Source organism: Crocuta crocuta, unplaced genomic scaffold (assembly GCF_008692635.1).
Source record: "Crocuta crocuta isolate KB4526 unplaced genomic scaffold, BGI_CrCroc_1.0 scaffold194, whole genome shotgun sequence".
Lineage (NCBI taxonomy): Eukaryota > Metazoa > Chordata > Mammalia > Carnivora > Hyaenidae > Crocuta > Crocuta crocuta.
In genome coordinates this window covers 139,238-152,434 of record NW_027530084.1, presented here as the reverse complement: position 1 = coordinate 152,434, position 13,197 = coordinate 139,238, and the positions used below count along the sequence as shown (strand labels likewise).

The window sequence follows — 13,197 nt, the reverse complement described above, 5'->3', positions numbered from 1 at the left end:
ATTCATCTTAGAAAAGGGAATGACACAAAAATATGAAAATTAGTCTGGGTCAAAAACTTAAAAACACAAAAACCCTTCTGTTAGAGTGCAGAAGTAAAAAAAAAATCTGTATTATCTTTTATTAGGCAATGTCTTTGTGCTTAACATATGAAGATAGAGCATAACATACTACTAATACCTTATGTACAATATTTTAAAATCACTGGTCTACAGTGTTATTTCCTTTAATGTTGTGACTCAGAGGCAGCCAAACCCCATCTTTTTAGAAAAAGAACTAAGGCCAAAAGATAAAGCAATTTGCTCAAGGTTATATAGCTGCTGTTTAGACAGAACTGGGGCTGGGCTACTATAGTCAGAACTTTTTTTTCCTGTACCATGTTTTTCAAGATGGAGGAAAAATAAATAATTCCCATCAAACACATACACTACAATTACAGAAAGAGTTTACTTCACCCACAAGAATGAGACAATGGCTAGTCACTACACAGCAATAAAATATAACAAAACTGGGAAATAAGTTTTTTTCTTTACCCTTATTATTTGAAGAGTCATTGAGTTGATGTTTTTGGATCAATAGTTACTATCCATTTTTAGTACTAAATGTAATATCTTAGAAATAATACTGTAGATAGTTTTTAAAATGTTTGTATTTTTACTTTATTTTTAGCCAAATATACTAGCCATAAATGTGACTGCAGGAGATTTAACAAACCCAACCAATCTCTCATAGGTCTCATAAACTGAAAAACACTTCTGTTCTATGGAGCTTTTTAAAAGAACTACATCCTTAAAGCAGGATAGGGGAGCCTGGGTGGCTCAGTCAGTTAAGCATCTGACTTCAGCTCAGGTCATGATCTCACGGTTTGTGGGTTCGAGCCTTGCGTTGGGCTCTGTGCTGACAGCTCAGAGCCTGGACCCTGCTTCAGATTCTGTGTCTCCCTCTCTCTCTGACCCTCCCCTATTCATGCTCTGTTTCTCTCTGTCTCAATAATAAATGATCAAAAAAAAAAAAAAAAAGGATATACTTTTTTCACTTACACACAGAAGTAGCAGCAGCAATCAATCTTGTATTTGAAACTACTCCAAATTCCTAGAGAAAGAAAAGTGGATGAAATCAGGCATATAGTAATCCAATGAACCTAAGGGTATATGTAGTATATATATTAAAAGCAAAGTACTTCCCATGTACCTCCACCATGTTTATAGTCTGTTCACCTTGAGGCATGAAGTACTTAAGTCTCTAAATGTATTACCTTTCCTTAATACTGCTTCAATAAGACAAATGTTCAAATAATTTTGTAATTTAACATCATTGAGAAGTACCAAATTAGAAACCAAGCCCTAAAGCAACAGTGCCGGTTTTCTGCACTCAAATTAGTTTCCAGAAACATTTTTTAGATTCTATACTTAATTGCAAGAAAAATATTAAGTATGCTTCCTATTCAACTGAACTCAGACTAACAAACAGGTACTTCATGCTATTTAGAAATAAAACAGTTGAATCTTTAATGAAGATAAACTTTAATATCATCAAAAAAATTCAAAAGATCACAGAAACCATTATTCTTTTTGGAACAGGAAAATAAGAATGATGCAGTATAAGACTTCTAATATCAGTTCCCATTTCCTCTTTGAATTTAATATGCCACCATTGTAAAAATAACTAAAATTTATGAGGTGATCAACTTATATTGTCTCATTTAATTTGATTAACCTCATAAGATTACTGATTACTATAGCCTTCACTTCATTTTAAAACAAAAAAATCAAGAATCGGTTCCTTATTCAAGGAAAAGAACTAAACTCCAGGGGCCTGAGTGGCTCAGTCAGTTAAGCATCTGACACTTGATTTTGGTTCAGTGATGATCTCAGGGTCCCTGAGATCCAGCCCTGCTTGGGATTCTCTCTCCTCATTCTGCTCATCCCTTACTCATGCTCACTCTCTCTCAAGACAAATAAATAAACTGAAATACCTTCAATGTACATCCTTATCTTGGGGGGTAGGGTGGCTATGTATAAGTGTATGTGTATATATATATTTGCATTTAAACCTCAAATCAAAATAACTGAAACTAAAAAATATATGCCTGCGGTATCTTCTTAAAAGTCATTTCTATACAATTCTTACACACCTGGACAAAACACAGAAGGAACTGGTCACAGTTAAAAACTAAAAAACATAATGCTATAACCAAATATGAAATGATACACTTTTTTCCAGGAATAATTTTTTTTTTTTAAGTAATCTCTACACCCAATGTAGGGGCTCGAACTCATGATTCCAAGATCAAGAGTCATATGCTCTGTCAAGTGAGCTAGCCAGGTACCCTGATCAAGGAATAATTCATTACCCAAAATTCTTAGAGTAAAAACTTTCATTTAGTAAATCATGTAACAAACGATATTTAACAAATTCCCACGTTAACCTATAAGAATAGAAGTTTATAAAGATTTTGCCTAGATTTTCCATACTGGTTATGCTTCAGATACATCAAATTACATGGTAATATTTGGAAAAACCACCGCATAATACGGACTTTCATAAACACTTCCTTTTCCACTAGGGGCATCTGGGTGTCTTAGTCAGTTGAGCGGCCAACTTCGTTCAGGTCACGATCTCATGGTTTATGAGTTCGAGCCCCACATCCGGCTCACTGTTGTCAGCAAAGAGCCAGCTTCAGATCCTCTATCCCCTTCTCTGTCCCTCTCCAACTTGCGTGCTCTCTCTCTCTCAAAAATCAACCAACATTAGGGGCACCTGGATGGCTAGGACAGTTAAGTGTCCAACTTCAGCTCAGGTCATTTTCTTGAGTTCAAGCCCCGTGTCAGGCTCTGTCTGTGCTGACAGCTCAGAGCCTGGTGCCTGTTTCACATTCTGTATCACCCTCTCTCTCTGCATCTCTTCTGCTTGTGTTCTCTCTCTTTCAAAGATAAATAAACATTTTTTAAAAAAAAAAAGCTTTAAAAAAAAAAACATAACACTTCCTTTTCCTTTTCCACTAAAGAACTTAGTAACAACAACAGGCCTAGTTCCGCCTCTTTAAACTACCACTTATAATTAGGAAACCATAAACTTCTAGAAAGTCTTTCTTAATATTATTTCTAATAGAGTCAACTCTCATTACTTTAGGTAATAGTGGGAAAGCTATCTTAAATAATCCTAAATAATGACTAAAACAAAACTAAATCAAAATGAGTACCAAAAGGAATATAAATCTATGAGGCTTAAAATATATTCAATTTTCAAGAATACAGTTATGATTCTAAAGACATCTAAGAATAGAAACACAATACAAAGATTTCATAACATTAAAGAAAGATCACATGTATTATAATGAAAATCAGTCAGTATCTCCTAGTACTGTCTGGATTTTAGCTGTGCTCTCTCAAAAATACTGAAAAGGGAAATAAGGTGAGCAGGGATTTGGTCTCAGCTCTGAGTTCCCATCTCTCTTCTCTCTCCCTCACCTAATTGCCCTCACTGCCCTAACAATTCCTCACTGGAACCTGTATGACTAGAGTCACACCCAGTCCTTCCTTGCCTTTCCTCTTGCTTTCCCTGTGGCTGGGCAGGCAGCCATTATTAGGAGGCAGGGAGGGAAGACAGTAGGCCATAGGAAGCATATGGAAGAGAAGGAGGGACACAGGAGGAGGTACTTTAACTCAGGTTATAGTAGAGAAGCTGTCACACGTATGGACTACTACTTAGTGCCAAAAGGTAAATGTCTTAGAAGATACAGAACAAAGCATTTAAAAGCATAGAATGAGTAGCCAGACTCCCAGGGTTCAAATACAGGCAGGGCTGGGGAGCCTGAGTGTCTCAGTCGGTTAAGCGTCTGACTTCGGCTCACGTCATGATCTGAATTCATGAGTTTTGGCCCCTCACTGGGCTCTGTGCTGACAGCTCAGAGCCTGGAGCCTGCATCGGATTCTGTGCCTTCCTCTTGCTCTACCCCTCCCCTGCTCATGCTCTGTCTCTCAAAAAATGAATAAGCATTAAAAATTTTTAAAAATAAAAAACAGAAACAAAATCAAATACTAGCTCTGCCATGTATGGCTTCCACGATCTTAGGCAAATTTTTTAATCTCTATGTGCCTCAGTTTCCTCATTTATAAACTTCCCCATTGTTTGTTATGAGGATTAAGTCAGTTATGGTTGTAAATGAACTTAGAATAACACTAGGTATATATAGTAAGTGCTACATAAGTGTTTGTTAAATGAATATATAAAAACACGTATATCTTGGGTGGCACAGCAGGTTAAGCGTCTGACTCTTGGTTTGGCTCAGGTCATGATCTCACAATTTGTGAGTTCCAGGCCCACATCAGGCTGACAGTGCAGAGCCTGCTTGGAATTCTCTCTCTCTTTCTCGCTCTGCCCTTCCCCATTCACTCTCTCCACCTCTCTCTCAAAAATAAATAAATTTAAAAAAATAAAAAATAAAATAAAAAGACTTGTATATCTTTGATTTTGTATGAATTTCAATATTTTACATAAATAACCATCTGCCATTATTTTTCTATAGGTAGTATGAAACCAAAGGCAGATTAACCAATGCACATGGACTATACTTTGATGAAGAAGAGAAAACTATTTCATACCTCTACTTTGGATGCCAAAAACACACATGTAGGAGCCATTAATACAGGATCTATACTTTTCAGAGAATACCTAAAAATATGATAAGACAAAGTTAAATGTCATTCATATAAAAACACATTGGAGGGGCACCTGGGTGGCTCAGTCGGTTAAGCATCTGACTTCGACTCAGGTCATGATCTCACAGTTCATGAGTTTGAGCCCCACATTGGGCTCTGTGCTGACAGCTCAGAGCCTGAAGCCTGCTTCAGATTCTGTGTCTCCTCTCTCTGCCTCTCCCAGATTTACACACATATTCTCTCTCTCTCTCTCTCAAAAATAAACATTAAAAAACATTTTTTAAAAACACACTGGAAAAAAAAAATCAAGGTAACTATGGTACACACATGATTCAATTATACTAAGGTTCATCAACATTACTTAAGAGTTTCAAATAGGTATAACATATTCCCAAAATAAAAGTCCTACCTGGCATAGAATCTCTTGAAATAGACTGTAGCAGTGGCAATAACTTGTTGTCTTAATTTAAGATGTTCACCTAATGCTTGAATAACTAGAAAAAAGAAATAAAGTTTTATATGTATCTTCTGGTATCACTGTAACATTGACATTGAATAATAACTTCCATGTGGTTAAGTCATGACTATATTCATTTTTAACAAAGAGAAAAACCTACATATGCTATAAAACTCGATTTGGATCATACTGGACTAGTACTAGGATTTGCAAATCTGTTAAAAAATATATAGGTATGCAATAAAAACAATAAAAAATAGAAATTGCCCCTAGCAAACACTATTTTTATATTAAGAAGGCTGAATAATAGGTATTTCCCTCTGAATGATAAGAATTTCAATGCATTTCATAGTATCTTTAGAATATAAAAAGAAAATATTAAACAACTATCAAATTCATTACACCTACCACTTTATAAAGTTTATTAAAAACTCCATAACGAATCCTTAAAATAACAGAGAGATAGGTTTACAGAACAGTGAACAGAGGGTTAGAAAAATCATATAACAAAGCTACAAGGTGGCAGAGCAAGGATTTTCTGATTCTAAATCTCCTTTCCTCCAAAACAAACTTATTAAGATAAGGATGACCAATATAGGATGTCAATCCAAAGACTCCATTTATCCCCAAAACATTTGCTTTAGCCAATCTTAAATTGGGTTTAACAATGTATTATAAAGACTTAGGGCAATCAATGAACACTTTCAAACTGTTTTGAGTGTCTCTGATACATGTTAAGATTCACGAGACTTTATTTAGATCACTTAAAAAGAAAGGTAAGTGAATATAAGTTATAAAATGAGAACATATATAAATAAAAATGTTAATTAGGAACTAAAACAACTCATCACAAATTACTATACAAAGGTTTGAATTCAGAGGTGACCAACTGTGCCATTTCAGTTAATTGTTTTTTAATATTTACCATTTGTAAAAAATATTTGTAATTTCCAATACTCTTCTTCTGAGAGAAACTTTAAGTCCTTCTGGCGTTCCTTCAACAAATCTTGTTTATCCAAAATCCATTGCAAACTGAAAAAAACAAAGATGTTAAAACACGATACAGAAAATTAACAAAGTCACAAAAAAAATATTCTAAAATTGACTAAGTTATAAACATTCTGAGAAATACAAAGTGCAAGAAGTAACACAGAAGACAGTATTTTTCACATTCCTTGAAATTCCAACACTGAGAATTATCTCACTGGGGCACCTGGGTGGCTCAATTGGTTAAGCATCTGATTCCTGATTTCAGGTCAGGTCATGAGCTCATGGTCCTTGGGTGAGCCATGCTGACAGTACAGAGCCTGCTTGAGATTCTCTCTCTCCCTCCCTCTTAGCCCCTCCTACGCTCTCTCAATCTCTCTCTCCCCCACTCAAAATAAATTAATTAAATAAAAGAGAATTATCTCACTAATAAATGTAAATATGCTCTGAAAACAATTCCACTCTAATTTTCTCAGTATCTTTCTCTCTCTACCATATACTACATTTCATTGGTTTTAACCATATACTACATTTCATTGGTTTTAAGACTCTGGTGGTATCAAGAGACCTTATAAACAGTGATGCCTTATGCTTTTAACTAGTGGTACATTTTTTTCTTAGTGATACATAAAATAATGGTAAAGTTATTTGACACCAAATGATGGTACCTTAGATTTGAAGTATCTTTTCTCAGTTGTTCATGAGTAACTGGAGTATTTCATTGCCCTACTTCACAAATTTCAATCATGTTAAAAGCCGCTTCAGGATTTATTACACTAATAGCCTCCTCCACCTGCCTAGTCAAGTCTACTATTTTTAACCAGAGATAAGATATTGATATGACCCATAAAACTATTTTGCAACTTGCTGTTGTCATTCAGTATGTACTGAAAGTCTTTTTATGTCAAGAGATTTGTTATTCCGCATCCTTTTAAATTGCACAGCTTTATGGATGTATTATTATTTATTTAGTTAATTCCTATTAATAAGGCAGATAGGTTATAATTTTTTACTATTAAAAATGCTTTAATGAATAGCTTTGTAATTCACCCTTATATATTTAGTTAATATTTAAAATAACTTTCTAGAAATAGAACTGATTGGTCAGTTTTAGTGCTAGTTTTGTTATAAATTGGCAGTTTGCAGTCCATATGTCACATCAATTTCCATTCCTATTAAAAGTACATGGGGGTGGGGTGCCTGAGTGGCTCAGCTGGCTGAGCACCTGACTTCAGCTTAGCTTATGATCTCACAATTCGTGAGTTCAAGCCCCACATCAGCACAGAGGCTGCTTGGAATTTTCTGTCTCCTCCTCTCCTTACCTCCCTCCCTCAAAAAAAATAAATAAACTTTTTAAAAATATCTTTAAAAAAAAGTACAGGAGGGTGTTTTAAAATACTTAACCCTCCTGATGCCTGGGTGGCTCAGTCGGTTAAGTATCCGACTTACTTAGGTCATGCTCTTACAGTTTGTGAGTTCAAGCCCTGCATCGGGCTCTGTGCTAACAGCTCAGACTCTGGAGCCCACTTTGGATTCCGTGTCTCCCCTTCACTCTACCCTTCCCCTGCTCATACTCTCTCTCGCTCAAAAATAAACATATATTAAAAACAATTTTAAAAAATATTTAACCCTCCTATGAGTTACTGCCAATCTTTTAAATACTTTACAAATGAAAGGCAAAGCAGTATCTTAATATTTGGGGGGCATGGGGGTTGTTTGTTTTTCATTTACTTGTGAGGTTGAACATTTTCCCGGACTTATTGGCCAAATATAGTTCTTCTTTTGTACACTTCAATTCTCTTTTTTTTAAGTTTATTTTTTATTTATTTTGAGGAGGAGATAGAGAGCACGCAAGGGAGGGGCAGAGAGAGACAGAATCCCAAGTGGGCTCCAAGCTGCCAGCACAAAGCTTGACATGGGGCTTGAAATCGAGAACCCTTAGATCATGACTTGAGCCCAAGTCAAGAGTAGGAGCCTTAATTGACTGAGCCCCCCAGGTCCCCTGTAAACTGTAATTCTAATCTGACAATTTTTCTAATGGGATGGTCTTTTTCACAACTTAGAATTCTTCTCATATACTGTACATATTATAGACAATAAATCATTTGTCAAATACACTGTAATCATTTCCCAAGTTTAGCATGATCCCTTAATATTACGTATAATATAGAAATATGGATCACTTATTAAAACCAACCCATATTTTACTTTGGTTTTATGCTTGTCACAATGAAAAGGCCTTCCCTGACACCAAATGATTTAAAAAAAAAAATCCACCTCTATTTTCTAATACACTTAAGGGTTTTTTTCTTTCCATTTATGATCCATCTGGAATTTATTTGGGTACAGGGTAGAAAACAGGGATCCAGTAAATGTTTTGTCAAATGGTTATCCAAATGTTGACCAAAGTATTTCTTGATGTAGAATTCTGTTATTGTATTTGCAATCTACTTTATAATTCCCTTTGTTTCTTATTCCTATGCCATGCTATTTTAAAAACATAAAATTAAACATTTCAAATCTAGTATGGAAAATATCCCCTTGCTACTGTTCTTCAGAAAATTGCTTGATATTCTATTACAGTTTTTATTCTAAAACTTGAACTTTTAAAAGCATTATGTCAAGTCCCAAAAGGAACTTTTAAAGGAAATTCATTCAAAATTGTTTGGGATTGCATTAATGAGATCAATATAGGAAGAAATGCTATCTTTACAATGTTAGAATTCAAACTCCATTTTTTAAAATCTTCATGTTCTACTACAAAATTTAAAATGTTTCTTCCTATAGGTCCTGTACATTTCTTTTGTTTATTGTGTATTTCATGCTGTTGCTACAATTATATATTTCTATCATTCATTTATTTTTTTAATATATTTATTCTAATGTTTATTTTTGAGAGAGTGCAAGGGGGAAGGGTAGAAAGAGGGGGAAAGAGGATCTGAAGGTGGCTCTGCACTGACAGCTAACAGGCTGACAGCAGCGAGCCTGATGTGGGGTTCAAACTCAGGAACCCTGAGATCATGACCTGAGCTGAAGTTGAATGCTCAACTGACGGAGACACCCAGGTCACCCTACCATGTATTTAAAAGAAGGCTTTCCATTTTTACATTATGTAACTGGTTACCTTATTAAGTCTTTATAATAATTTTTCAACTAAATTTTCTTAAGTTTATCTCTATATACTGATAATTTTGTCATTTTTTACATCTCATTCTATTAAATGCATTGAGTAGCATTTTCAGAACAATGTTAAACAGGCACTGTAATTTTTCTAATGATTCACCATTAAATATCTCTTGATTCTTTGATGTTCTTACCATGTTAAGAAAGCATCCTATTTGTTTTAGTCAAGAACAGATATTGAATTTTAACAGAGGTCTTGATGCCCTCACTGTTTATTAATAGATTTCCCAATGTTGACTATATTTCTATAATAAAATCATTATCATTTTTTATATTTCTAATGTAATAGTAGGCTCTACTTGGAAATACTTTATGATGTTTGCATCAGTATTCAAAAGTGAAACTGTTTTTACTACCTTTGCTAGGTTTTATCAGTGTTATTGTAGCTTCATAAAGAGAACTGGAAAGCTTTCTGTGTGAACGAGAATAATTTCAATAGCAGATCCTGTTGAAAATGGGAAAACATGTACCCATGAAATAATGTGGGCCTGGAGCATTTTTTAAGGAGTAGCTCTCTGGTAACTTTCTTAATTTGTTTTGGCTTTCAAACTTACCCCCATGGAGATAACCCAAAGGTACATCTGGATTTATCTGCTTTTCTCATTCTTAATTTTGTATTTTTGTATCATCCCTTTATTCCTTGCTTCAACTAGCAGCAGTTTAGTCTATCGTTTTCATTTTCCCTTCCAAAGAGCCACCTCTTAAAATTTCCGACTACTTTTTTCCTTTTAAAATGTTAATATCAGGAATGCCTGGGTGGCTCAGTTGGTTAAGCGTCTGACTTTGGTTCAGGTCATGATCTAGTGGTTAGTGGGTTTGAGCCCCACATCAGGCTCACTGTTGTCAGCACAGGGCCTGCTTAGGATCCTCTGTTGCCTTCTCTCTCTGCTCCTCTCCTGTGCGCGCGCACTCTCTCTCTCAAAAATAATAAACATTAAAAAATAAAATGTTGATATTGGTATTACCTTTAATTCTTTTCCACTTGGATTTATTTCAGTTTCGTTTTTAATATTCTTTAAGTCTTTCTCTTTTTTCCCCTTGGATTTATTTCAGTTTCCTTTTTAATATTCTTAAGTAGAATATTTTGACTTATTTTTATCCATTCACAGTTTTTCAGGACGTTAGTTTATAACTTTGACTCTGGCTACATCCCATAGGTATGAATATATATTGATCTCATTAAGTTATTTCCTTGATATTATGTAACTATATTTTCAGTTTCCTCTTTGATACAATAAAGTACCAGAATTGACTTTGTATTTTTTAATTTGTTACCTGTTCATTAATTCATTCAGTCAACCAGCTAAAATTTAGTGCCCTTATACTTTTAATGCAGTAAGGTCCAAGAATGTGTTGTGTTCAACCTTCTAGAAAATACTGTGATTCACTCTGTTCTAGAATTATCATTAATTTCACAGTCATTTAATGTTTTTAGAAAGATAAACTTCACAATCAAATATTTTAAGTTTTTCTTCACAGCACATAGTAGGGAAGATAAACCAAGAACACTTATAAATACCAAATTTCATAAAATTTAATTCACCATTATTTCATGTGCTACTAAGAAAAAAAATTACCATGCTCGTTTCAGAAATGTTAAAATCTTCCTCTTCAAAAAAATCACCTAAAACAATAGTTTTTGTAATTTTTTTGGTTTGTTTTTCCAGAATTAATCACCTTGTCTTCCTTATAACCTTCTGCAGATAAGGCACTTCATGATTCTCAAGAGATCTAAGGTGCCCCCTCCTCCAGGACCATTTGAATTGGGAGACAAAGACACTTCCAAAAAAGCACATTTAACATTATAACAATTTTATAGTTCAAAAGTGAAAACACAATTATTATAGATCCTGCCCCCCCCCCCATTGATAAATACTGTCAATAAATGAAAGCATAACAACATCAAAAGGTGGGCGGGGCACCTGGTAAGCCTCTAACTTCAGCTCAGGTCATGATCTCATTTGATCTCACCGTTTGTTGAGTTCAAGCCCTGCGTCATGCTCTGTGCTGACTGTAGCCTGCTTAGGATTCTGTGTCTCCCACTCTCTCTGTCCCTCCCCACCTGAAGCTCTCTCTCTCAATCAATCAATCAACATTGTTTTAAAAAGGGTGGTCAGATCTTTTTTTTTCCTTAGTAGAGAAAATGACTGCAATTTTCATAATCAACAGCTAACTCCCTGTCAATTCTTTCTCACTTTCGAAGTTTATCAAAATACTACCGCTTCACTAAATTTTCTGTATTTTAATTTTTCCCAAGCAAATATGACAGTGAGCTAAACTGCACAATACAAATGTGATCAGAAGTTGAGCTTCTACAGAAGTTCATCTCCAGAAATTAATTCACAGCAAGAGGAAAACCTGCTTTCCTAAAAATAGGTTTCCAAAACCATTCTTTTTTCTTTTCCTACAAAGGACTAAAAAAGGAATGAATAGGAATTCATCTTTTTCACAGAATCAAATTTTAAATTACAATTACTAATGCTGTCTTAGCATCGAGAGATACACTAAAATATGATAGCACCAGGTTCTGTTCATCTTCCAACTGTACAGTGGAAAACCTAGTCAAAGATCAATTAGTCCCATCATCCACCTTTCTGCCTACTTAAATGTATTTAGGGGGAAATATTTTTAATATTACTCTAGTTGTTCCATGGTCACTAGCAAAAACAAAAACGAATTCATGAAATATGTTAAAGAAATCGGCAGTCACTGGGAAATACATGATTAAAACAAAAATATAAGGTACAGACGAATGAAATGGACACATTTTAAGAGCACCTGCCCTACACCTCACCAACATACAACTCCATCTAGGCATAAGGTAATGGCAGGAACTGGTGAAAGGGCAGAAACAAGCCTGACCCTCCACGGAATAGTATTAAAGCCACTCAAGACAGAAGGTGGCTGACAAAAGACTACAATGCCGATTCCCTGAAGAGAACCCAGGCAAAAGCGAACCATAACTGTCCTACAGAGCCCTCCTGACAGTTGGGAACTATGCCACACTTCCCATACCTGTGCCCATCGCATCCCAACCCGCCCCACCTCCGGGCCTAGCTCATCCTAAATTACACTCCTTCCTTCCTCGGAGACCGAACCTCCTTAGCCCCCGCCCTTTCCCGCTCTCAGCCCAACTCCCCCCACGCCAACCAAATACTGCCAGGGGGCGGGGAGAGGGGAGTCGCCAGAGAAAAGTGCGTCCGGCTCCCAGCGGCTGCCGCCTCCCGGGAGACCCCGCGGCGCTCGGAACAGGAGCCGGGATCCAGGCCAAGGGGAGGCGCAGGCCCGGTGCTCACCGACTCCCAAGAACAAGCCACGGGCGAGAAGACGGAAGATCACTTACTAATGGGAGCTCTGCCAAAAGTTCCCTGCCATGGAACACAGCCTGCCCTGATAAAAAAGCACCAGCCGGCGGAGCGGCCCGCGGAGCGACCATAGACACAGCCCGCCCGGTAACTGCGCTCCTGGATCTGATCGGCTCCGCTCCGCTCCGCGGCGGCTACGGTGAGAGGAAGAGGATGGCACTCTATTCTCCTTGTCGCCGGCCGGCAACACTCTACGGTGTAAACCCGTTCCTATGGATAAAAGTTCCGGCCCGCCCCTCTGTAGCCACAGCGGAGGAAGCCGGCGGGGAGGAGACGGCCTGTGGGCGCAGAAGGGGCGGGAACTGGTGCTCACCGAAGACTTGCGGTGGTCGGAAGGTTCTCGCGTGAGCTTCCTCCGAGTTCCGGCCTGGAACCCGCGAGCTGTTTTATCTGAGTGGGGAGTATATAGGGCAAGTAAGGTGGTTTGGGATTTTGGTATTTCATTTTGCAGGCCTCCGCGGTGGCACTTCATTACGATATAAGATTTCCTGACTTCAGTTCTTTAACCTGCTATTGGAAAGAGGAAGAAAGATTATCTTGGCCTAA

The 13,197-nt window shown here is 36.7% G+C and overlaps 1 protein-coding gene across 2 annotated transcripts in view; it reads right to left on the bottom strand.

Annotated features, from left to right (window-relative positions):
• CCNC (cyclin C) overlaps positions 1-12,783 on the bottom strand; it is a 28,469-nt gene extending 15,686 nt beyond the window's left edge. For both annotated transcript variants that reach the window (XM_077764736.1, XM_077764737.1), the window contains exons 1-5: positions 12,630-12,783; positions 6,042-6,148; positions 5,069-5,153; positions 4,603-4,672; positions 1,039-1,090 (exon numbers count right to left, since the gene is read on the bottom strand). In XM_077764736.1, coding sequence (XP_077620862.1) covers positions 1,039-1,090; positions 4,603-4,672; positions 5,069-5,153; positions 6,042-6,148; positions 12,630-12,661 — 346 coding nt within the window. In that variant the 5' untranslated portion in view covers positions 12,662-12,783. The remainder of the gene's footprint in view (positions 1-1,038; positions 1,091-4,602; positions 4,673-5,068; positions 5,154-6,041; positions 6,149-12,629) is intronic.
• Between the last annotated feature and the right edge of the window lie 414 nt (positions 12,784-13,197).